A 20,788-nucleotide genomic window follows, 5' to 3' on the forward strand; every position below is an offset into this window, starting at 1 on the left:
GCCCATAAGCCCAGCATGAATGCAGGGTTGGCTAGAACACTGCCAATAGCCTGGCACCCACCTTTGTGCTCCTCTCCATCTCAGCTCAGATGAGCTCCTCCTCATCTCAAGGTAAGCTTCACCTTGAATTTTGGGTAATGTCATTGCCTTGCTTTTAACATATAGGTTTATCATATTTGCATTTATTGCTCAACGATGTATGGTATAGTTTTTGAGCTTTATAATAATAGTATCATACTGTATGTGCTTCTCTGGGATGCTTTTTTTCCACTCCACTCTGTGTCTCCAGGAGCGGGAGAGAAGAATGTGGATTAGGGGGTAGGCAAAACTGGGCTGAATCTAGATCTCAAGTGCTCAAGCTGCGTGACTACATGCAAATTTCTTAACTCTGTTGAGTCTCAGCTTCCTCATCTGTATAAATGGGGCTCTTGTTCCCCTTATAAGGTTATGAAGAGGGTATAGTAAAAGCCTGTACGTGAAGTGTTCCTCTTGCAGAACAGGTTTTTAAAAATTACTATGAGCTTCTGTTGTTTACTTTTTCTCTTGTTTTTCTTCTAGCTCAGGGGTGGAGATCACTGATCACTGATCCACAGGGGGAAAATCCTTACAAAATTACTTCCCCCTAGATAATACAATCAACTGTTTCTTAGATTAAGAACTGGGAACATGAATTTTATTCAGTAAGTGAAGACATTACTAAAATATGTACTTCAGCTATATACTATGACTTGCAATTAGATGGAGGGGGAGAGAAAAAGAGAACTAGTGGGAGAAAGGGAAACACAGGAGGAGAGAAACTATGAGTGCTAGGTCACCAACTGTGTCTTTGCTTTTTGAAAAGACAGTTACCCATTGTTCACCACTCTTCAATTGCTCCGATCCCTAAGCCCATCAAGGTTTGCTTAGAATGGGATCCTCTCAGCCGACCACTGAAGAAGACATTATTCTTTGGCGTCCAGCTGCAGCAAACAGAACAATGTCGGGATGGCCAGCGCCAGATAAAATTCCTTGTGATATCTCAGTCCTTAGTTGAGCTCTTTTCACATATACCTACTTTGATTGTCTCTAGAGCATTGGGCTTGATTTTCTTTCACAGAGATTTTGTGGTTCACCTCTTATGATATGGTCTTCATTTGCTTCCAAAATAGGGTTTTCACCAAATAAATATGTGAGTGGAAAAGGCAAATGCAATCTAAGATCTGGAGTCAGGAAGGCTGGTGAGATTGACATTAAAACACAGTGCTCTAAAATATTTATGTGTGCATTTGTGAAATATTAATGCAGCATCCTGCAAACACACAGGCAATCACCCCGGGGCAGGGCTCCCTCAGATCTCTTTGAAGACTTGCCTTTTTAACCGAGCACAGCTTTCGTCACTGGAATATTCCATTAACCTCAGAGTACAATGTGGTCTCTTTCAGCCTTGAAGTGTCAGCGGGCCAACACAGCCTTCTTCAGAGCCAACCCTACATACCTGGTTCAGCTGCCCCCCTTGTCTTCACACCTGGGGGGCACCAGCCATCCGCTAGCAGAGAGGCTGCAGGGACTGAGCCTTTCTATGGGAGAGCCATGGGCGCCTGGCTTCTTCTGGCTACTGGCCCTCAAAGGCATCCTCAAAGGCCCACCTCTGTTCAGTGCCTGGCCCTGTGCTTCCCAAGGGATTTGGGAGACCTAGTAGGTGCCATCAAACACCAGAGAGCTGGGCTGAGGGGAGTCGGTCAGTGGGGCTTGATTGGTAACAAGCCTGGATGAGAAGAAGCCTAGGAGGAACAGTCTGTGGGCAGGGGGGAGTCCCGGACTGCGGACCCCTTCAGGGCAGGCGCCATGTCTGTCCTGTTCACTCTCCTAAACCCAGCATCTAGAACACTGAGAGGCACATACTAGTTCCCTGACTGACTCGCAGCCCATGCGAGGTAGACTGATGTCCCCACTCCTCAACAGAGTTCCTTTACTGTGAAAAGGTGGACAGAAGCACGTGTGACAATGTCATCCATTTCCAGGAATGAAGTACAAGGCAGGGCGCAGTAAAGGACTGATGAGAACATGTTTAAAATGAAGCAAAGTGAAAAGTCCATCTGTTTCCTTGAGGGTCTACATAGTTCACCGGACTGAAGAAAGGAGCACTGTGCTAGGAGGCAGGAAGTCTGGGCTTTCATCAAACATTTTCACAAATGTGCTGTGTGACACAGAACTAGTCACTTCCTCTCTCCAGGCTTCAATTTCCTCTTCAGTCAAACGTAGCAGCTGGGCCACACAAACTCCAAAAGGCTAACTCTGTGCTCATGGTTGGAAACTCACGGCTGGGTTTGTCAATGCCGGTCACTGCTCTGCTCCCCAGCAAGAGGGCAGTCCCCTATCCTCTACCACACGTCACTTCCCAGGAGCTCCCAGTGAGCCCCTGTTCCAGAACATTCCCCGCTGACGGATGAGCCCCATCACAGCCGAGAGCCCCTCACAGGCCCTGGGGCCCTGGACCTGGTTCCCAGCCTCAACTGTCCTCCAGAGGCTGCAGTGAGGCAGAGAGCTGGTTCTGCCTGAGAACAAGGACACCCAGGAACCACAGGTCAGCTGCAGAGCTTCCTCAACACACTGACAGCTCCTCTCCCTTTCTGCCTGGGAGCTTTTCTGAAACTGGGCTGCCTTTCTGTTCCCCTGGGGCCATTTTGCTCTGGATCCATGCACTGACGAAAGCAGTGTGGCCCACTCCCTCACAGGATGTGCTTCAAACCTGCTGCTCACTCGGCCTCCCTTTCTCCCCAGGCCTTTTCTTTTCGGCCCTTTTTCCTCCCCCCTCTCTTCTTCCTGGCTCACTTTCCCCTCACGCACCTTCCAAGACTTCCCCTTTCTTCCCACCCCTTCCCACGTACCTTCTCAGTCTCAGTGCCTCACCCTGACCTCTGGCTTCTAAAGACCTTCTCTTGGGCTTCTGGTCAGCGTCACCATTCTTTTGGCCTGGAAAGCAGGGCCCAGATTTCTACGTCATTAAGCCTCCCTTACTTCCAGGTCCATGTAACCCATCTCTTTTTCCTGTCCTTTCTCCCTGTGGGTCCTTCTTTGCCCTTCTCCATCCACATCTTTTAAGAGTCCCCTGCCCCAGGCGTCTGGGTGGCTCAGTCAGTTAAGTGTCTGCCTTTAGCTCAGGTCATGATTTTGGGGTCCTGGAATCGAGCCCCATGTTGGACTTCCTGCTCGATGGAGAGTCTGCTTCTCCCTCTCCCTCTGCTTTTCCCCCTCCCCCCCTCACTTGTGCTCTCTCTCTTCTCTCAAATAAATAAATTAAACCTTTAAAAAAAAAAAAAAGTCCCCTGCCCCATCTTGGCCATGGTTGGCAAATATATTTGTTTTCTAGGGCCGCCCTAACAAAGTAGCACAGACAGGTGGCTTAAACAACAGGAATTTATTTTCTCATAGCTCTTGAGGCCATTAGCCTGAGACCGAGGTATTGGCAGGGTTGGTTTCTTCTAAGGCCTCTCTCCTTACCTTGTAGATGCCTGTCTTCTCTCTGTGTCTTCACACGGTCTTTCTTTGATGTCCTATCTCCTCTTCTTCTAAGGACACCAGCACATTGGATTGGGGCCCACCCCAATGACCTCATTTTAACTTAATTACCTCTTTAAAGACCCTTACTCCAAATATAGTCATATTCTGTGGTACCAGGGGTTGGGAGACACAACGGAGCCCCTACCAGCAGGGGCGATGGTAATAGTGGGGGGGGGGCACAGGCATTATATGCTGTGTCTGTGCTGACTGGGGGGCGGAAAACCTTTAGGGAAGGATGTAGAAGGCAGGTGCCCTATAGTCCAGAGGGGATGGTTCACCGTGACCTTCGGAGACACCCTCCACTCAGCACCCCAAGCCTGGGTGCTCGCCCAGAGTCCGGCACCTGAGCTAAAGAAAACCAGACGGGGATAGCCCTGGAAGAAGCCAAGCATCAGGTAAATCAGAAGTTTAATAAAAGTGAAAAAAAATTACAATACAGTGGGCTACTTTAGAAGGCCTAATCTGTTGGTCAGCCCAACATGCTGACTCCATGTGGGTTCTGGGAGGTCACAGGATTGGTCCGTCACACCCTAAGATTCACTTTTCTCACTTGTCTTGTTCCCATGGGGGAGGTCTCTGTCTTTCTGGTGTAATTTTCGACCAGGCTAGTTCTGAACTCCCTCATCCTGTGAGGAAACCTGCCCAAGTCTGACCTTCCCCCATGATGATGATGTTCATTGACAGCATTTTCTCAAGTCCACACCTCACCCGAGGTTCTGAGGTTGGCAGACAGGTGAAAGCCCGTTTTATGGAGAATAAGAGCTTTGAGGATGTCAGGGCCTCCCCCACAGGAGACGGCCACGGCTCCCAGGGGCTCCCTGCTCCTCTGTAAGTGCTCCTGAACCCTGCAGGCTCATCTGTCTCGCAAAGCGTTCAGGGATGCAGAACGCCTGGGTGCTGGTGACGAGTGGGGACCCGGAGTCTGCGCAGAGAGAGCCGGCCCACCTACGAGGTGCTGCTCCTCCTCCGTGGGTGGACAGCTTTCCTCTTGGCGATGTCCTCCTCTGTGTCACTCTCACAATTCCTCTGGAAAAAAAAAAAAAGAGGCCCAGGGCAAGAGGGTCACGAGAGGCCAGTGATGGGGTTGCGCTGGGCAGCCTGGCTGATACTGGGCCAAGGGGCCTGCAAGCCGGGGAGGTGGGCATTGAGGTGAAGGCTGTTGCTCCGTCTAGAGTCTGGGGATGGGGTGGGTGGGGGTGGGGAGGGACCAACTGCCTTGAGGCCTCCTTCCCAGGAGGAAGGAAAACAGGCAGCGCATCTGGGAAAAACCAGGCACCAGGAGACGCCAAATCATAATAATAATGAAGATGATATCTGGTGCTCTTTGTAGCTGCCACGTAACCAAGACCACTTGGGTAAGTGTTCAGGGTCTCCTGAACTCAGCCTGGAGAGGATGGGGGGCAGGGGGGAGCCACAGGGACCTCCCCAAGCTCTGATGGCCACTGCTCCTCACCCCCTCTGCTCTGACTGGCTTAGGCTGCATCTTTGGCTTTTGGGCTCCATCTTTATGAAAGAGGAAAAGAGTAAAGGGCATTCCATGGCTCAACCAGAGTCAGGGCAGCCATCCTGGAGGTCACAGTGCCTTTTTTATTCAGGCCACATCAGTCTAATCAAATTATTTTTTTAAGATTTTACTTATTTATTTGTCAGAGAGAGAGAGAGCACAAGCAGGGGGAGCAGCAGGCCGAGGGAGAAGCAGGCTCCCTGCTGAGCAGGGAGCCGGATACAGGACCTGAGCCACCAGGCGACCCCAGTCTAATCAAATTATTAAAATTTATTAAAAGAGGTACTAATTCAGAAAGACTTCAGTGCGTCATAAATAATCTGTTCTTGGATGTTCAATTTTAAGGCTGCCTGAACAAAAGGACCTATTATTATTATTATTATTATTATTATTATTATTATTTTATTATTATTATTATTATTAAAGGAAATTCCCTTTGAGAAAACTGTATAATAGATGTCTGGGACCCAAGCCTTCCTTTTCCACTTGTAGAATGAGCCATTGAGCTGATGGCACTGAGTGGGCTATTTTTAAATGTGTGCACAGGGACAAAAATTAAGAAAGAAATTTACATTCTTTCCAATTACTCTCCAGTCCTGTCCCCCATGGTCCCCATCATGTGAGAACAAGTCACTTGCCGTACGCCCTGACAGGGCCTTCTCTCTCTCCTCCCCCTGGCCTGAGCCAGCTGGAAGTCCAAGGTCAAGATTAACTTTAGCCAGGGGCGCCTGGGTGGTTCAGTCGTTAAGCATCTGCCTTCGGCTCAGGTCATGATCCCGGGGTCCTGGGATCGAGCCCCGCATCGGGCTCCCTGCTCTGCGGGAAGCCTGCTTCTCCCTCTCCCACTCCCCCTGCTTGTGTTCCCTCTCTAGCTGTCTCTCTCTCTCTGTCAAATAAATAAATGAAATCTTAAAAAAAATAAAAAATAAAAATAACTCCAGCTCTGCTGAATAGCCACTTTTTAGCATGAGTCAGAGCCAAACAATGAAAAAGTAAGCTGGGGGAAATCTGCCTGTCATTAACAGGGATTTTCAGAGGGAAAGTCCAGTCCCCTTGAATAGCAGATGAGGAGAGCAGTCAGAGAAGGGACATGGCTTTGCCACAGTTGCTTAGGGCCTCTGGTGCCATAAACCCTCAAATCAAGAGCAAGAATCAAGAGCTTCGGCTGAAGAAAGTGGACCCCAGGATGTGGCGCGGAGGGAGGTCCTGGGATGCAGCCCAAGAGCTGCGGGTCCTGGGGCTGTTCAGGGCTGACGGCCCCATCCGTCCCAGGCAGCTGCCCTTCCTGTGCCATCCCAGACACTTCTGGGGCCTCCCCACATTTGATATGCAGCAGGGAGCATCTGTCCCGGGCACCTCTACAAGCAGAAATACTAACTGCATTCTGAAGCACTTGGCACTGCATTTTAGTCTATGGGGAGATTTTATACAATAATAACTGCTAATACACACTGAGCACTTCTAATGACAGGCTCTAAGGTTATGTCATCATTTAATCCTCGTCACTACTCTATGAGGTAGGAACTGTTGTTAACCCCATTTTACACAGGACAGCATTTTGGCACAGAGAGGTTAAATAATTTCCTCAAGGTCACACAGCTAGTAAGTGGCCGATATGAATTCTGAAAGTCTGGTTCCAGAGGCCACACTCCTGAGTAAGTTCCTCATTTTAAATGTACATAAACAGTAACAAGCTAGTCAAATATCATCTAAGTATTATTGTTGTTGTTGTTGTTATTGTTATTGATGGCAATCTAAAGCAAAACAGAAATGGAAAAATTGAAAAACGAATATTAAGCTCTCATTCTACAGTAGATCTTCGGATTATCAGGAATACATTTTGGATTGACTGTGGTAGCCGTGTAATTCAGAGCCCTCAAGGGCCCTAGCAGGCTGCAAGTCCTCAGGGAAAAGACTGGGACAGCGAAGCGGCAGCAGCAGTCCCTTTGAAAGCCCACCAGGAAAGGATTCAAGATCCTCCAGAAGCCCATGCTGCCCCATCGGAGTGCTCCCCTCCTGGCACCACCCCAGCGGCCCCCCCAAATGTGCAACCTCTGCCGATCACGCAGCACAGAGGACAGGACGAGCAGAACCGGTGAGAAACAGTTAGCACCCACCTGCTCCCTTCCATCCCCGAGCTCCAGGCCACCCCAGAATCCTGCCCAAGAAGAGAACGCTGCATTTACCTACCAGGTCCTCCTCTGGCCTCAGGTGCACCTTCTTCATCAGGGAGCGGGTGAGGTGGTTACACAAGGAGACAATGCTGAAGGAGAGCTGAGGGAGAGAGAAAAGGGGCTGCCAGGTGAGACCGTGCACAGAGACCCGCCGGGGCCCCCTGCTCCCCACCCCAAACCCTGACACACCTTCCATCGCCTGCGGACATATTGCTTCTTGAAATTCTCCAGGTTGACCACAGACTCCCTGCGGACCAGGGCTTGCTGGTTGTCCACCGGCTGGGAGACAAAGCAGAGCTTGGTGGCTTGACACTGGGCTTGGGTCAGCAGCCACCCACCCTCCTTCAAACCCCCAGCCACATGCTGTCCTTAGCCTGACTCTGGCACCTCCTCATAGGGCAGGGCATGCAGAAGGCCATCGCATTGAGGCCAATGGTTACAGATTTCTCAGCTTTCAGGAGATGCCCCTGGTGCCATTATATTAGAACACAGCCAGACACACACTCTGGCTGGGCTGGAGACTCGTCCCCCCAGAGGGGAAGAATGGGAGGCAGAGCCTTCAATCACGGCTCACTTTGGGGAAGCGTCATTGGACAGCAGCCTAGGATGCCCACTGTGAGCTGGGCTGGTACTGGGCTTAGCAAAACAAGAGGGCAAATAGAACATTAGGACTCCGTTCAAAAGTAAATTGAAGGAAATGGGGGCTTCAGTGGAGAGGGAGAGGAAATGGGATGTATAGTTGCCTTTCACAGCCTGGCAGTTAAAGCTCAGCTTAAATCCTGACTTCTCCAACAAGCTGGCCTAGCTTCACTAAGCCTCAGTTTTCTCATCTGTATTATGGGGATAATAGCTTTATTATGGCATAATTGACATATAAAAAAACTGGACATGTTTAATGTAAACAATTTGATGAGTCCATTCCCTCTTGAATTCCTCCCTTTCTGTAAAACAAAGTTTTCCTAGATCAAAAGATAGGTTTCAGAGGTTCTTTGAACCCCCTGAAATGGTTTGCAAATTTTAGTGTGCAAACTTGTACATGAATGTTCAAAGCGGCATTGTTCATTAATAGCCAAAAAGTAGACACAACTGAAATGTGTATCACCTGATGAGTGAATAAACAAACTTCTCTACAATGGAACATAATTCAGAAATATTATCCATAATATAGTTGAGCCTTCAACAATGCAGGGGTTAGGGCACTGAACCCCTACACAGTCAAAAACCCACATATGACTTTTGACTCCCCAAAAACTTAACAACTAACAGCCTACTGTTGACCAGAAGCCCTACTGATAACATAAACAGTCGACTGACACATATTTTGTATGTTATATGTTTTACGTACTGTATTCTTACAATAAAGCAAGCTAGAGAGAATAAAGTGTTGAGAAAATTTTAAGGATGAGAAAATACATTTACAGTGCTGTACTGTATTTATGAAAAAATAATCCACATGAAAGTGGACCCCCATAGTTCACACCTGGGTTGTTCAAGGGTCCATTGTACTGACAGATACTACAATGTGGATGAACCCTGAAAACATTAGGTTGAGTGAAAGAATCCAGACACAAAAGGCCACATATTGTATGATTCTATTTACATAAAATGCCCAGAATAGGCAAATTGATAGAGACAGTAATGAGATTGGTGGTTGCCAGGGCTAGAGGGGGCGGGGGGCGCTGAGAGAGGACTCTGAGAGGGTATGAGGTTTTTTTTGGATTGACAAAATGTCCCGGAGTTAGATGGTGGTGATTGTTGCACAACCTTGTGAAGATACTAAAGACTACTGAACTGTATTCTTTTAAATGGGGAATTTTATGGTATGTGATTTATATCTCAATAAAAAATTTAATTTAATGGGTGTGTACACATATACATTTCTTCCAAAGAGAGCTGATCGATTTCATCCATTCGCAGAGAACTCTGTGACCTCAAGAAAATGAACTGCCAGGGATGACCCATACGGTGCCACCCAGCTCGATTTTTCTCTCTGCTCTCACAGCTTCCTCACAGCAATGCCTCATTTGGCTCCTCAGTGAATGCTGAGTGACGTCGCTCGTGGGTTCCTGGGCGCTGCTCTTGTCTCCCCTCCATGCTTGGAGCACTCCTCCATTCTTGCTGGTTTTTCATCATGGCGCTTGGCACGGGGAAGCGGGCACATAGGGCTGGCCCACACTGCTGGGGACCTAAAATCTCCCGGCAGGAGGCGCACTTTCCATGCCCACCCCAGCCCCTGTGCTCCCGGAAGGTCCCCGTGTGTTTCAAAGCCCAGTTCAAACATGACCTTCTCCAAGACAGCTTCCGAAAGGCAGTGACTCTCCCCCTGCCAGGACCGAAACACAGGGGAGCTCCCTCAGTATTCCTCACCAACCTCGGCCAGCTCTGCAGTGGGGCCGTCTCACTAGTGAAAAACAACTTGAGGGCACAGAAAGAATTTTCTTCATGGTTTTGTCAGTGTCCTCTGCCCCACCTCCTCCCCACCCAGAGCAGACACCGGCGGGTGCTTAACAGCTATAACGTTCGTTTCCCCGAGTTGCTGAAGAGACACACTGGAATGAAATCCTCGGACCCGGGACCTGCTCACTCCTGCCAATGACAGGCCCGGGCTTCTGGATCAGCAGCCGTGACATCATGGCTCCCCAGGGCTCTGCCTGGGAGTCAACAGAGCTCTGTGGGGGTCAGGGAGCAGGGAGGAAAGTGCACATACCCTTGACATTGGAGGGGGGATGAGAAAGCCAGGGGCTGTTCACGCTCCCAAACTAAAACACTCTTTGGGCCAGAGACTGAGGGGGGGAATGAGGGGAGGGGGAAGGAGGAAGACAGAGAGGGAAGAGAAGAGGATGAGGCCGCTGAGGGGACCATCCAGCTAAGCTCTCCTAGCTCTTTCCTTCACCGCCTCTCACCTCCTCTGTCGCACCGGCAAGCCCAGCCCTGGGTCTAGGTCTCACCCGAGGGGAGACACAAAAGAGGGCAGAGCCTGACTTTAACTGGTATCAAAGCCTTCCAGCAGCTTCCCGGCACCCTTGATGGAACCCAACAAGCTCACCAAGCCCCCCAAGGCCTGCACCATCTGGGTCCTGCTCCACCTGATTTCCTCTTCCCTCTCTCCTTTCTGTCGCTGTGGCTCCCACAGTCTGCTTGCTGGCTCAGGAACCCAAAATCTCAGGGTCTTTGCTCTTGCTCCTTCATATATTCACTTTGTCACTTTGTTCAGTCTTTGCTCAAATGTCACTTCCTCAGGAAGCCTTCCTCGACTTCTCTATATAAAATAGCACCCCAAGTGCCCCAGACAACGCACTGTGCCTGCACCCTACTTCTTCCTAACAGGCATCACTACCTGACATTTTATTCTGTATTTGTTTTTTGTTACTCTCCCTCTCCCGCACCTCCCAGCAACTAGTATCTCCTTTCCAGGGTGATTCGCTGCCTCCTCAACCCACAGAACATTTCTACCTCTAACCTCACTGATGTCTGCATTCACTTTTGAGCCTAAGCCCTGCAGGGGACACTTGTACTTCACTTGGAGAGTTTGATGAGGTGGGATCAGCACACGCTGGGAGGGAAGGGACCTCTTTTTATCCACTTACTGATTGGCACTCTTGCCAGAAGAGAGAGGCCCGAACCCCATGGCTGGAAAGTCAACACGCAGTTAGGGGAATCCCATTAATAAGAATCCTACCTTCCAACTGGTCCAGCAGTACCAGCCATGGAGCAGAGGGGCCCAACTAAAATATGAGGGGGGACCATTCCCAGAAGCCATTAACGGGAGGTGACGCAATTGCTTCTAGGGCCCTGTCTATGTGCTACACAAAACAGCATGAACTCTGAGAAGGGGGCCACCCAGGCATAAATCTGTCAGGCTGGCCTTTCCTAATCAATGGGTCTCCTCGGTTGCCAAGAGGCTCACCACATGCTGATACTACCATCTAATCCTTGAAAGTCAGAGACATAAATTCTGCAGTGAAATCTGTTCCCAGAAGGAATATGGCACCAACACTTTTGACTAAATTAGGGGTGTCAGGGGGATGGGGCTGTGTTCTGCCTTTTCTTGGCCCTCCCCTCTCTGCGAACACACAGTACCCACCTTCCAACCTGAGGTCCTTTGGCCAGAGTATGGGCAATTCTGACCAGGCTCCTAGGAGCATGTTTAGTGTCTCGGAAAAATGTTGGAAAGGAGGCACGAAGACAGAACGCTGTGGCTGAAGTCAGGTTTTTTTTATGGAGATACAAATGGCCTTGACAAAGTCCAGCAGGGTGTGCTGGGTCAGCATCGATGCCCAGAGAGCAGAGAGTTGGAACAGCAGCTACCCCCCGGGCACAAAAAAGGAACTCTCTTTATAAGAAGAGGCACTCCGGATTTTCTCTCAATACCAGGCCTCCTCTAGAAACTGCAAACAGATTGCAACTTTTCAAATCTCCATCTGTGCCATTTCTCCAGCCCCATCCTCCATGGAAAGTCAGGGACACCTGAGCACCCACTTCCATCTCCAGGCTGGGTCTGTCTGTCTCCAGCCCCACCAATCTCCCTTAATCCAGTCTCTCTCTAGGTGGCACCTCCAACTCTCCCTTTTGATGGCTTCACTTCCCACTCTTCCCAGGAAAGGAGCACATGAGGCTTATGAGGACCTGAGTGTCTGCCTCCTTATACGTGGGTGGGGAGATCTGTGGAGAGACTGCGCCTCTGCAGGTCGTCCTGCACATAGAAGAAGGCAATGGAAAGGAGTGGGATGCCCCCTTTCCTTGCCTGACCTGGTCTCACTTTCCTGAGTTAGGTCTCCGCACTTTTAATCCTCTTTCCAGGACCTTCAGTTTTCTGAGCAATTTTTTGTCCCCAGGAAAAGTTTCCAAAGCTCTCCCTCATGTACCGGTATGGAAGACAGGAGACCTGAGAGACGTCACAACCAAATGCCACGCATGGACTGTGTTTAGATCCTGATTTGAACAAACCACCCCCAACAGGACAACCTGGAGAAAAGTGGAGACACGGGAGTATGGAATATGTATCCACATGATATTAAGGAATGATTCTTGGTTTTGTCAGGTGTGATAATGGTACAGGAGTAGTATTAAAAATAAAGTGCTTAGAAATACATGCTGAAGAATTTATGAGTGAAATAAGTCTAAAGTTTGCTTTAAAATACTCCGGAAATAGCAGTGGTGTAGGTCCATGTGAGATTATGGGCCATAACTTGCTCACTGCTGCAGCTGGGTAAGAGGCATATGGAATTCACTATACCATTCTGGATATTTGTGAAAATTTCCCACAACAAAAAGTTCAAAGCGAAAACACCCCCTCTCTTAAATTCCTGTAAAGCTCCTCTTTTATCTCCGTTTAACAGGTCCAGGCTCCTGGCCCTAATCTGGGCTCATGCCCACCCCTCCAAATTCTACATGGCACCTTCTCAGGCTACAGCTTGGGAAGGAGGTGTTGGAGGGGGGGACCCTCCGGGGGGGACCCTCCCTGAGAACGTTTCTGCCCCCTGCTGACCCCCTGACCCTTTCTCAGTCCAAATTCATCTCTCTCGTTTTTTGGAATATTGGGTATCTCGATTTTATCACTCAGCATGGCCTTTCCCATCTCCCAGTTCGGGGGGGGGGGGTGGTTTCCATCTGTCGCAGACACTGAGTCTTTTATTCAGGGGTTGTCTTGTCCTTATCTGTCACCTCCCTTCAGAACCAGAGCACAATCAGTGTTTGTCCAAATGAACTGGTCCCTTCTGCTCCTCAAATATGCCCACTGCTGGGTCTCCTCTACAGGGCAAAGAATCTTCTCCACAGGCCAAGAGTTTCACAGACAAAGGAGAAAAGGCCATTCAGTGCCACAGACCTTTCCAGAGGCTGACAGTGGGGTTGGTGGCTGGGCACACAGCCACCTCCCACATGGGCTGGGTGCCCTGCCTGTCAGAGTGAGGTGGGGGGCCGCCGTCTTCATGATCACCTGTGGGGGAGGGTGGGCAGTGCGGGGAGAGGGCTCGCGGGGGAGACTGACTTCTCCTACCATTATCACTCTGCCCCATCCCTTCACTGCCAGCCCCCTCACCGGTTACCAGGCTCTCTCCACCTTTCCTCCCGCAAAGCTGAGCTATCACGTGCCATGCGCATCTGCCTCAGAGGGGGGACAGGCTGCTGCCTTCCCCAGATGCTGACTCTCCATCTCCCTTGGGAATCCGTAATCAGGATGATGTCACACGCTCAGCCTCCCCGACAGCCCAGGGTGGCATTTGCACAGAGCAGAGGCCAACCTCTCGATACGTGCTGAATGAAAACTCTTCCTTTGTGGCTGATGTGGCCTGGCAGTGCCCCCCAGGCCTTCCTCCCTCTAGGTACCAGTGAAACATTCCCCTCCTGACACCCCATCCGGCCACTGTCAGCCCCGCCCTGCCCTTGACTCCACGGTTACGACACCAGCTATGGGCATGTGTCGGGGAATCCGGCGGATCCTCCAGCTGGGCGTTCCACGGGCCTCCTTGGGCTCTCCCCCTGGCATCAAGTTCTGATGCCAAAGGGTGACAGGAGTTGGACCGGCCAAGTGACAGAGGAAGGTCACAGCCTCCTCTAATTTCCCTGAAAGACTTGGGGGCACTTCTCAGTTCATTTGTGTTCAGAAGCTCTTAGGTACAGAAAAGGGTCTGCTTAGAAAACATCTAAATAATAAATAGTTACCAATGACAGGACATGAACACAGAAAGGATGATTCTTTCCTCCCACGATTCCACGGGAGGAAAACCACTTATGGTTCTGACCCCAGCTCTGGGGATGACCAGCTGCATGACTCCAGCCAGGTCTTGTCCTGTCAAATGCTGTAAAACGAGAGCGTCTGGTGGTTCGCCTCTCAGTACCTCCCAGCACGAACGGTGAGTGGCCGGTGCCACGATTCTGGACTAACCGCTTTCCCCTCCCTGTTCCCAGTCTCCTTAATTCAAATCAGCACCGTCTTACTCCTGTAGTGCCTTTTATCTCGAACCTTCACAAGAAAGTTTAACCTGAGTTACTCAGCTGGGGGCTTCCTTTCTTTAGGAAATCTGGTTGTATGAGGTCAAGGTCTACTGACATGGCCAAAGGGCGAGTAAGTTCTTGGAGAGACTGGAGACAGGTCACTTGTAGCCAGTCTCCCAGGCAGGGCACAGGAAACAGGGCTTCGCTATCTCCCATTTCCGATTCCAAATGCACACACTTTTGGATCTCTGAAATCAGGACTTCTCTTCTAACCAACAGCATCATATCATTACAGTGGGTCTGAAGTGAAGACAGGTGCTCCAGGAGATGACCACACTGCTTCTGTCGGACATTGGGGGCCACCCAACCTCAGACCGTGTGACATTAGAGTCTCTGCTTGAGGTTCGTTCAGATCACACGGATTGGGCAAATATAGAAAGCACACCTGCGTGAGTACCACCCACCTGGGGCTCCTCTTCTCAGGGGAGGATTTTTCATTCCTCCATCTAGCATTAAGGACGAAACACACGTTTCCTTGCTTTCCCTTTTTTGCACGATGGCTTTATTTCTTGGTTTGCCTTCTCAGTGAAGGTGTCTCAGCTTTGGGGTGGGGGGAGGGGAGGCAGTCTCCTACCTCACTTGGCTTTTTTCTTTCTTATTTTTGGTATCTGAAATAACAATGCATCATATATTTGATGAAAATATGGTTTCTTACATTTGATAGAAACCGTTTCTGTTACAAATATTATGTATGATATTTGAGATGATCTGGCAGGATAATGGAAAAGGAGGTAGGTTTGCATGGGGTCAAAATCTCATGTCTTGTCCCAAACCACTTGCCATCTGTGCTGCTCACTGGCCATGCCCTCCCCTGCCCAGCAGCGCAGGCAGCTGACTAGCCTGGGATCCATCATGGCTCCCCATGATTCTTGGGATGAAGGCAGAGCTCTTTAATATGGCAAAGTACCACTGGTCATGCCTCCTCTCCAGACACATCTACACCATATACCCACCTTATCCTCTCCCTTCCAGGTTCCATGCCCCCTCCACCACTGAGCCCTAGCCCTGACAGCTCTGTCGGGAACACTTCTTTCTCCCTGGTTTGCTTTGCGGACCTCGCCTCCAGCATCACCACCTCAGGGAAGCCTTCCCCGACTAGATCAAACCCCTGCTGCCAGCTACACACTTCTCTTCCATAGCATGTGTTCCACCTGCACTTCTGTACTTGTAGAATGTTCTAGATTAATGTTGGAATCCTTTTCCTGACTGTGAACTCCATGAAGGCAGGAAACGAGCCTGTTTTCACTCAACATTGTATCCCCAGCGCCAACCCGACCGCCCGGCAGTTGGCAGGTGCTCAAACATTATTTGTCAATAGATGGATGGGTGAGTCTGGGTATCTCTGCCCTGTAAGCAGAGAGTAAACTCCCGGAGCTGAGGCAGTTAGGGGAAGCAAGAAAGAGCAACAGACGTATCATCAGAAGGGCGCCACTTTTACCACGACCGTGGCCTTGGGCAAATCACAACCTCTCTGTTTCCGCAACTCCAAATTGGGAATAACACCTACCCTGCCTATCAGACAAGGGTGTTTTGTGAGTCTGTGAAGTCACTTTGAAATGATACCATCTGGTCTCTCACCCCAAGCTTCTAGCGTAGTGCTGGGCCCACACTCCACCACGCTCTGTCCATATGAGCTGGCTGACTGGCCCCTCCAGGGAGATGACCTCACACAGTCCTCAGGGAGGTGTGCTCAAAGCTTGGCGTCAGGTGGGGACCACTGAGCCTGTGCTTCCCAGTCTTTTTTTTTTTTTTTTTAAGATTTTATTTATTTATTTGAGAGAGAGAGAATGAGAGACAGATAGCAAGAGAGGGAAGAGGGTCAGAGGGAGAAGCAGACCCCCCGCTGAGCAGGGAGCCCGATGTGGGACTCAATCCCAGGACTCCAGGATCATGACCTGAGCCGAAGGCAGTCGCTTAACCAACTGAGCCACCCAGGCGCCCTGTGCTTCCCAGTCTTAAACTCTCAGAGTTTCTCAGCCCTTTCAGGGCCCCAGTGCCCTAGGTACATAAGAAAAGGGACCTTCTTGTCGAGTTCCTTTTGGTCTTCATTCCTAACACAAGGTTGGGGCCTTTAGCCAGAAGGGGTAGAGGGGGAAAAGGGGGAAATGCTGCCCCTTGCCTCCTGCTCTGCAAGCTGATCTTCAGACAGGGATAGGGCTAGATAGGACCCACGAACTGCACCCTCCAGGACCCACTTCTTGGGACAATCGTCTAAAGGAATGGGGCATTCTACCTATACCTGGCAGAATACATGAACTAGATGAAGTTGCTAACTTTACCTCTGGACCTGAACTTCAACGTGAAGGTGGATATTTATAGCAAAGTCTCACTATTTCTTCCCATAGACCTCATCTGAGGGTCAGGCTTCTTAGGTTTCTGTTCCATCCATATCGACCAGCTATGAAAGACCTTGAGTAAGTTACTTTTCCTCTCTGTATCAATTTCCTCAACAGTTACATGGACATAATAGTAACAACAATAATAATACCACCCACCTTCCTGCTCACAGAGTTCTTTAAAAGATCAAAGATGTAAGTGCTCAGTAAGTGAAAAGCCAGTGCAAATAAAAGGCAATATTTTCTCCGTGCATTTTAAATCCGTCCTTCTGTAGCAGGAAAGCACCACACTGGCTTACTGTTATCCCTAGTTAAGGCAAAGATTGCCCTTTGGTCTGCAGTCCCTAAGGCACAGAGATGGGAAGTGAGATGTGAACAAATCCATTATTACAAATCAATTATCAAGCATCTCCCCAGGGCCAGCCATCCTCCCTCCAGAGAAGGGTTTGCGGAGGGGTTTTCACTCGCAATTGTTTTAACAGCCTGGCTGCTCTCTGTGCCAGCCACCCTCCCAGAAACCCAGGTTGGTGAGAGGAGGTGCAGAATGAATAACTAGCTAGCACCTTCCTGGTTCTGGATTCTGTGAAGGGGGTGGAAAGCTCTGTTACAGACACACACCCCGCAGGATAATTCTAGCTGATGCCCTGGCAGGGCACTCGGAAGCACGCTTCTGCAAATCATCCAGCATGCATCACCAACTAGATTCTGGTACTCAGAGCTTCAAGCCGGCCAAGACTTCCTTGCTGGCTGATCTGTCGGGCAGCTCCACTAGGGACTCCCTGGCGTCCCTGTGGAACACGGAGCCCAGGCCATCTGCGTTCCTATTCTCCAGCTGGAAGCTGCCCACCAGTTCCTGGATCCACTGTAGGTCTGCTGAGAACGCCTGCCTTAAAGCTTCAAACTGTGCCTGCAGATGGTCCAATTTCCTGGCCATGCTTCCGAGACTGGCCCCTGTGGCCCGGATGTCTTCTCGCAGGAGCTTCTTCAAGGACTCCACTTTGCGGAACTCGTACTTGAGCTGGGATAGGTCATGCTGGGCGCTCTCGCTCTCCTCTCGGTACCAAGCTTCCTTCTCGTTATATATGGAGACCAGGGCCTCCATATCGTCCTGGATGGTGTCGTGGGTCCCTGCCAGGGCACGGCATCCCCAGTCGACCTGAGCCACGTCCTCTACTACACGGGCAAAACGCTCGAAGTTGACGTAGGTGTTATTGGGGGGCATGCTCGAGTGGCATTTGAGGGTGTATTCTCTCAGGCGCTTGGTCTTCAGCTGGGGGGGCTCTGTGTTCTGCCGTTGCGGGGCTCTGACTTCTCCTTTGGACTGGTGGGTGTTTAGATAGAACAGCCAGAATTAAGTTGATGCCTGATCCGAAGGGCAGTTCAAGGTGCAGGCAGAAGGCACACATTCACTGCATGCATCAGGCCACAGGGAGGACCACGGTGGGATGAGCATCCCCACAGATGATGAAAAAGATTAAAGAGTACAGGGGTGCTGCCTGCATGCTCACTTCAGGGTGGGGGAGGGGTCCATGGCCATTAGAGGAGGTCTCCACACGCATAGCATTTAGGGAGCTCACACGGGCAAGCAGGCTATAGCCAGGACTCTGCAGGCATCCACTCAAAGGTAGGAGCAGAAAAGGCCATGGCTGACAGAGGGGGGCTGAGGGACCTTTCTCCTTCGGGGCCGGTTGGCATCCCAGGCCTAGGCAACTCAGCACACTAAGCCTCAGAGACTCCCTCGCTCTGGGCTCTGGGCCCACTCCAAACCTAGAGGGCCCTTGGCCTTCCCCATCCTTTAATGAGCAGATGAACGTGACCTTCTCCAAAGCATTCCAGCCCTCCCTGCCCTCCATCCTCCATAGGCCCTATCCTTCCGCATCTGCACGCTCAGATCATCCTAGCCAGCCCTCTCCTCGCAATGCAGGTGAATAGGAAGTCTGGTGAGGCCCAGGGAGTACACATCTCATCAGGCAGCAGAAGTAGGGCCAGAATCCCGGTCTCCTGATTCTCACCCCACCAAAGTGTTTTGTTTTTTTGTAAGTAATCTCTACGCCCTATGTGGGGCTTGGAGGCTTGAACTCCCAACTCCAAGGTCAATAGTCACATGCTCTGCAGCTGAGCCAGTCAGACGCCCCTCGGCAAAGTGCTTTTAACTAGCACTTTACTGTACCGTGACTAGACAGCAAGACCCTCCCCAAACCAGCGGCTGGAAGCCCAATTACGAAGCAGGTTAGGCGGGGAGTCGCCTTCGTGCCCCCATCTCCCCAGAGGGAACAGCATTGCCCTGGGGGTGGCCACCTCTCTTCCCCACCAGGCTTCCCATCTCCGAGCCCTGTTCTGGTCAGAGTGTCATCCTTTACTCTGAGTGCCGAAAGTTAGAAAGAAGGAGCCTTGGTTACAGAGTTGAGGTTTTAATTGTCATTGCTTTCTCTCTACAACTTGGGAGTCCTGATTTCTGCTCTGAGAGTGACAGTGACACGTCCTCTGACAAAGTACGCTTTGTAAGATGGCCCCAAAGAAAAAGGTTTCAACGGAGCTTTGTGAGGTTTCATTTCATAAGTCACCTGAACCTGTGAAATACAAACTTAAACCTATGAACCTATTTGAACAAATCCAGACCATTTGGCACCCCCGCCCGGCTTTCATCGGTGCCCGAGGGTGGGTGTTTCTAGCAAAGGTCTTTCGGTGGGCCCTCTGCATCTGGCCACCCACCCAGAGAGACTGCCGACCTGCCTGCTCACTGGCACTCCACACCATGCCCTTACCGTGATCCAGGGGTGTCTGAGAGCCTCCTGGATTGTGAGCCGTTTCCTGCAACGAGGATCAGAAAACAGTGATGATCCATGAAGACAGAAGCTGAGAGCAATGGTCTCCATTCTTACTCTTGTCAGACCCGCACTGTGGCATTCTTTGACCATTGCCACTGAACCAGAATAATGGGGGATGCAGAGATGGATGGGGAACTGGCTGAAGTCCCCCATTCCAGAGAAAGTGGTCCAGGCAGGCCCCTCAGTAGAGTGACATTACGTAAACCCTCATCTTTGGTCCTGAACTTCAAGGGCCTAACGCCACACTCTATGAGAGTCATAAGTGCTCTTGTGAGCTTTAGCTCTCCACAGACCACGAAACCTCGGTGTTTTTCTATTTGCTTCCCAGATCCCTTTTCCGTCCTTCCCTGCTCCGGTAGGGACCTGACCTAGCACTGCCGTTGGATGGGGAAACCAGGCCCCTGCCCTTTAGAGGACCCCATTCTGGCTCTCTCTGAAGTCTGTGGGACCAAGAGGACATGGCCTTCTAGAATCTGGAGATCTCATTCCTGTCCCATCTAGTCCATGCTCTGGGCACCCAGCACCTTAGAATCCCCGGCCTATCTCCTGCTTTGACTCTATAGCCACGGGGCTCACCCTGGGCCCCAAGAAGGGGTAGGATTAGCATGTCTCCTATTCTCCCACTTACTGGCCCCTCTGAGTCTGCCTCCCCCAACTCCCACCTGAATTGGTTTAGAAACTCTGCCACTTTCCTTTTCAAATCCTAGTTCTAGGTGCCTTTGGGACAGACCGGAAAAGATGATGTGCCCTAGAGAAACACAGGCTGATTTTCAAACATGCATGTATGCATACACGCGCACGCGTGCGCACACATACACACAGAGCTATTTGTACTTTGGCAAGAAAGAAAGCAGAAAGACTTGAGCAAGTAAGATGAATGCCAAGTCTCAGCTAATCCACACTTCTCAGCACCTGCCCAGATTAGACCACAATGGTGCAGATGGCAGCCCATGGCAAAGTAGGGACAGAATGACATGTCTTTGGGAGAGGGGACAGAAGGTCAGTACCCCAGAAGCCCATGCCTTTCTCTGTCATCTTACCGGGTGTCTTTAACCAGAAGCTTCCGAATGAAGTCCTTGGCGAGCTCACTGGTCTGGCTGAAGAATTCCTCGTCAAAGTCGTAACTCACTGCTGTGATATTTGTTAGCGTTTCCTGCTTCGTGTCTCCCAGGAAAGGGGATGCTCCACTTAGGCTGAGCACACAGAGAGGGAACACGTGACTGTAGGTAAGTAGACAGAGGTGGGGGTGATGGAATCAGGGAACCCTGACTCATACTGTTGCATGGGGATGGGAGGCTCCTAGCAACACCGCCTGCCCTCCTCTGGGCAGCCAGTCAGCAGCCTTTTCAGCTAACAGTTGAATTCAATCTACTTTATGGAGCTCCTACTAAGTACGTGACAGAGAGAAAC

General features: G+C 50.5%; 1 protein-coding gene across 2 annotated transcripts in view; it reads right to left on the bottom strand.

Annotated features, from left to right (window-relative positions):
• Positions 1 to 3,947: 3,947 nt before the first annotated feature.
• The window catches only part of DAPK2 (death associated protein kinase 2), a 114,421-nt gene continuing 97,580 nt past the window's right edge, over positions 3,948 to 20,788 (bottom strand). The window contains exons 8-12 of one of the 2 annotated variants that reach the window (XM_032417430.1): positions 20,419 to 20,571; positions 19,316 to 19,361; positions 7,408 to 7,497; positions 7,235 to 7,318; positions 3,948 to 4,566 (exon numbers count right to left, since the gene is read on the bottom strand). In XM_032417430.1, the coding sequence (XP_032273321.1) occupies positions 4,486 to 4,566; positions 7,235 to 7,318; positions 7,408 to 7,497; positions 19,316 to 19,361; positions 20,419 to 20,571 (454 nt within the window). In that variant the 3' untranslated portion in view covers positions 3,948 to 4,485. Of the gene's footprint in view, positions 4,567 to 7,234; positions 7,319 to 7,407; positions 7,498 to 17,126; positions 17,872 to 19,315; positions 19,362 to 20,418; positions 20,572 to 20,788 lie in introns of those variants that run through there. The other variant, XM_032417429.1, reaches the window with a different exon arrangement.

The sequence above is a fragment of the Phoca vitulina genome, unplaced genomic scaffold (assembly GCF_004348235.1).
Source record: "Phoca vitulina isolate PV1807 unplaced genomic scaffold, GSC_HSeal_1.0 scaffold20, whole genome shotgun sequence".
NCBI lineage: Eukaryota > Metazoa > Chordata > Mammalia > Carnivora > Phocidae > Phoca > Phoca vitulina.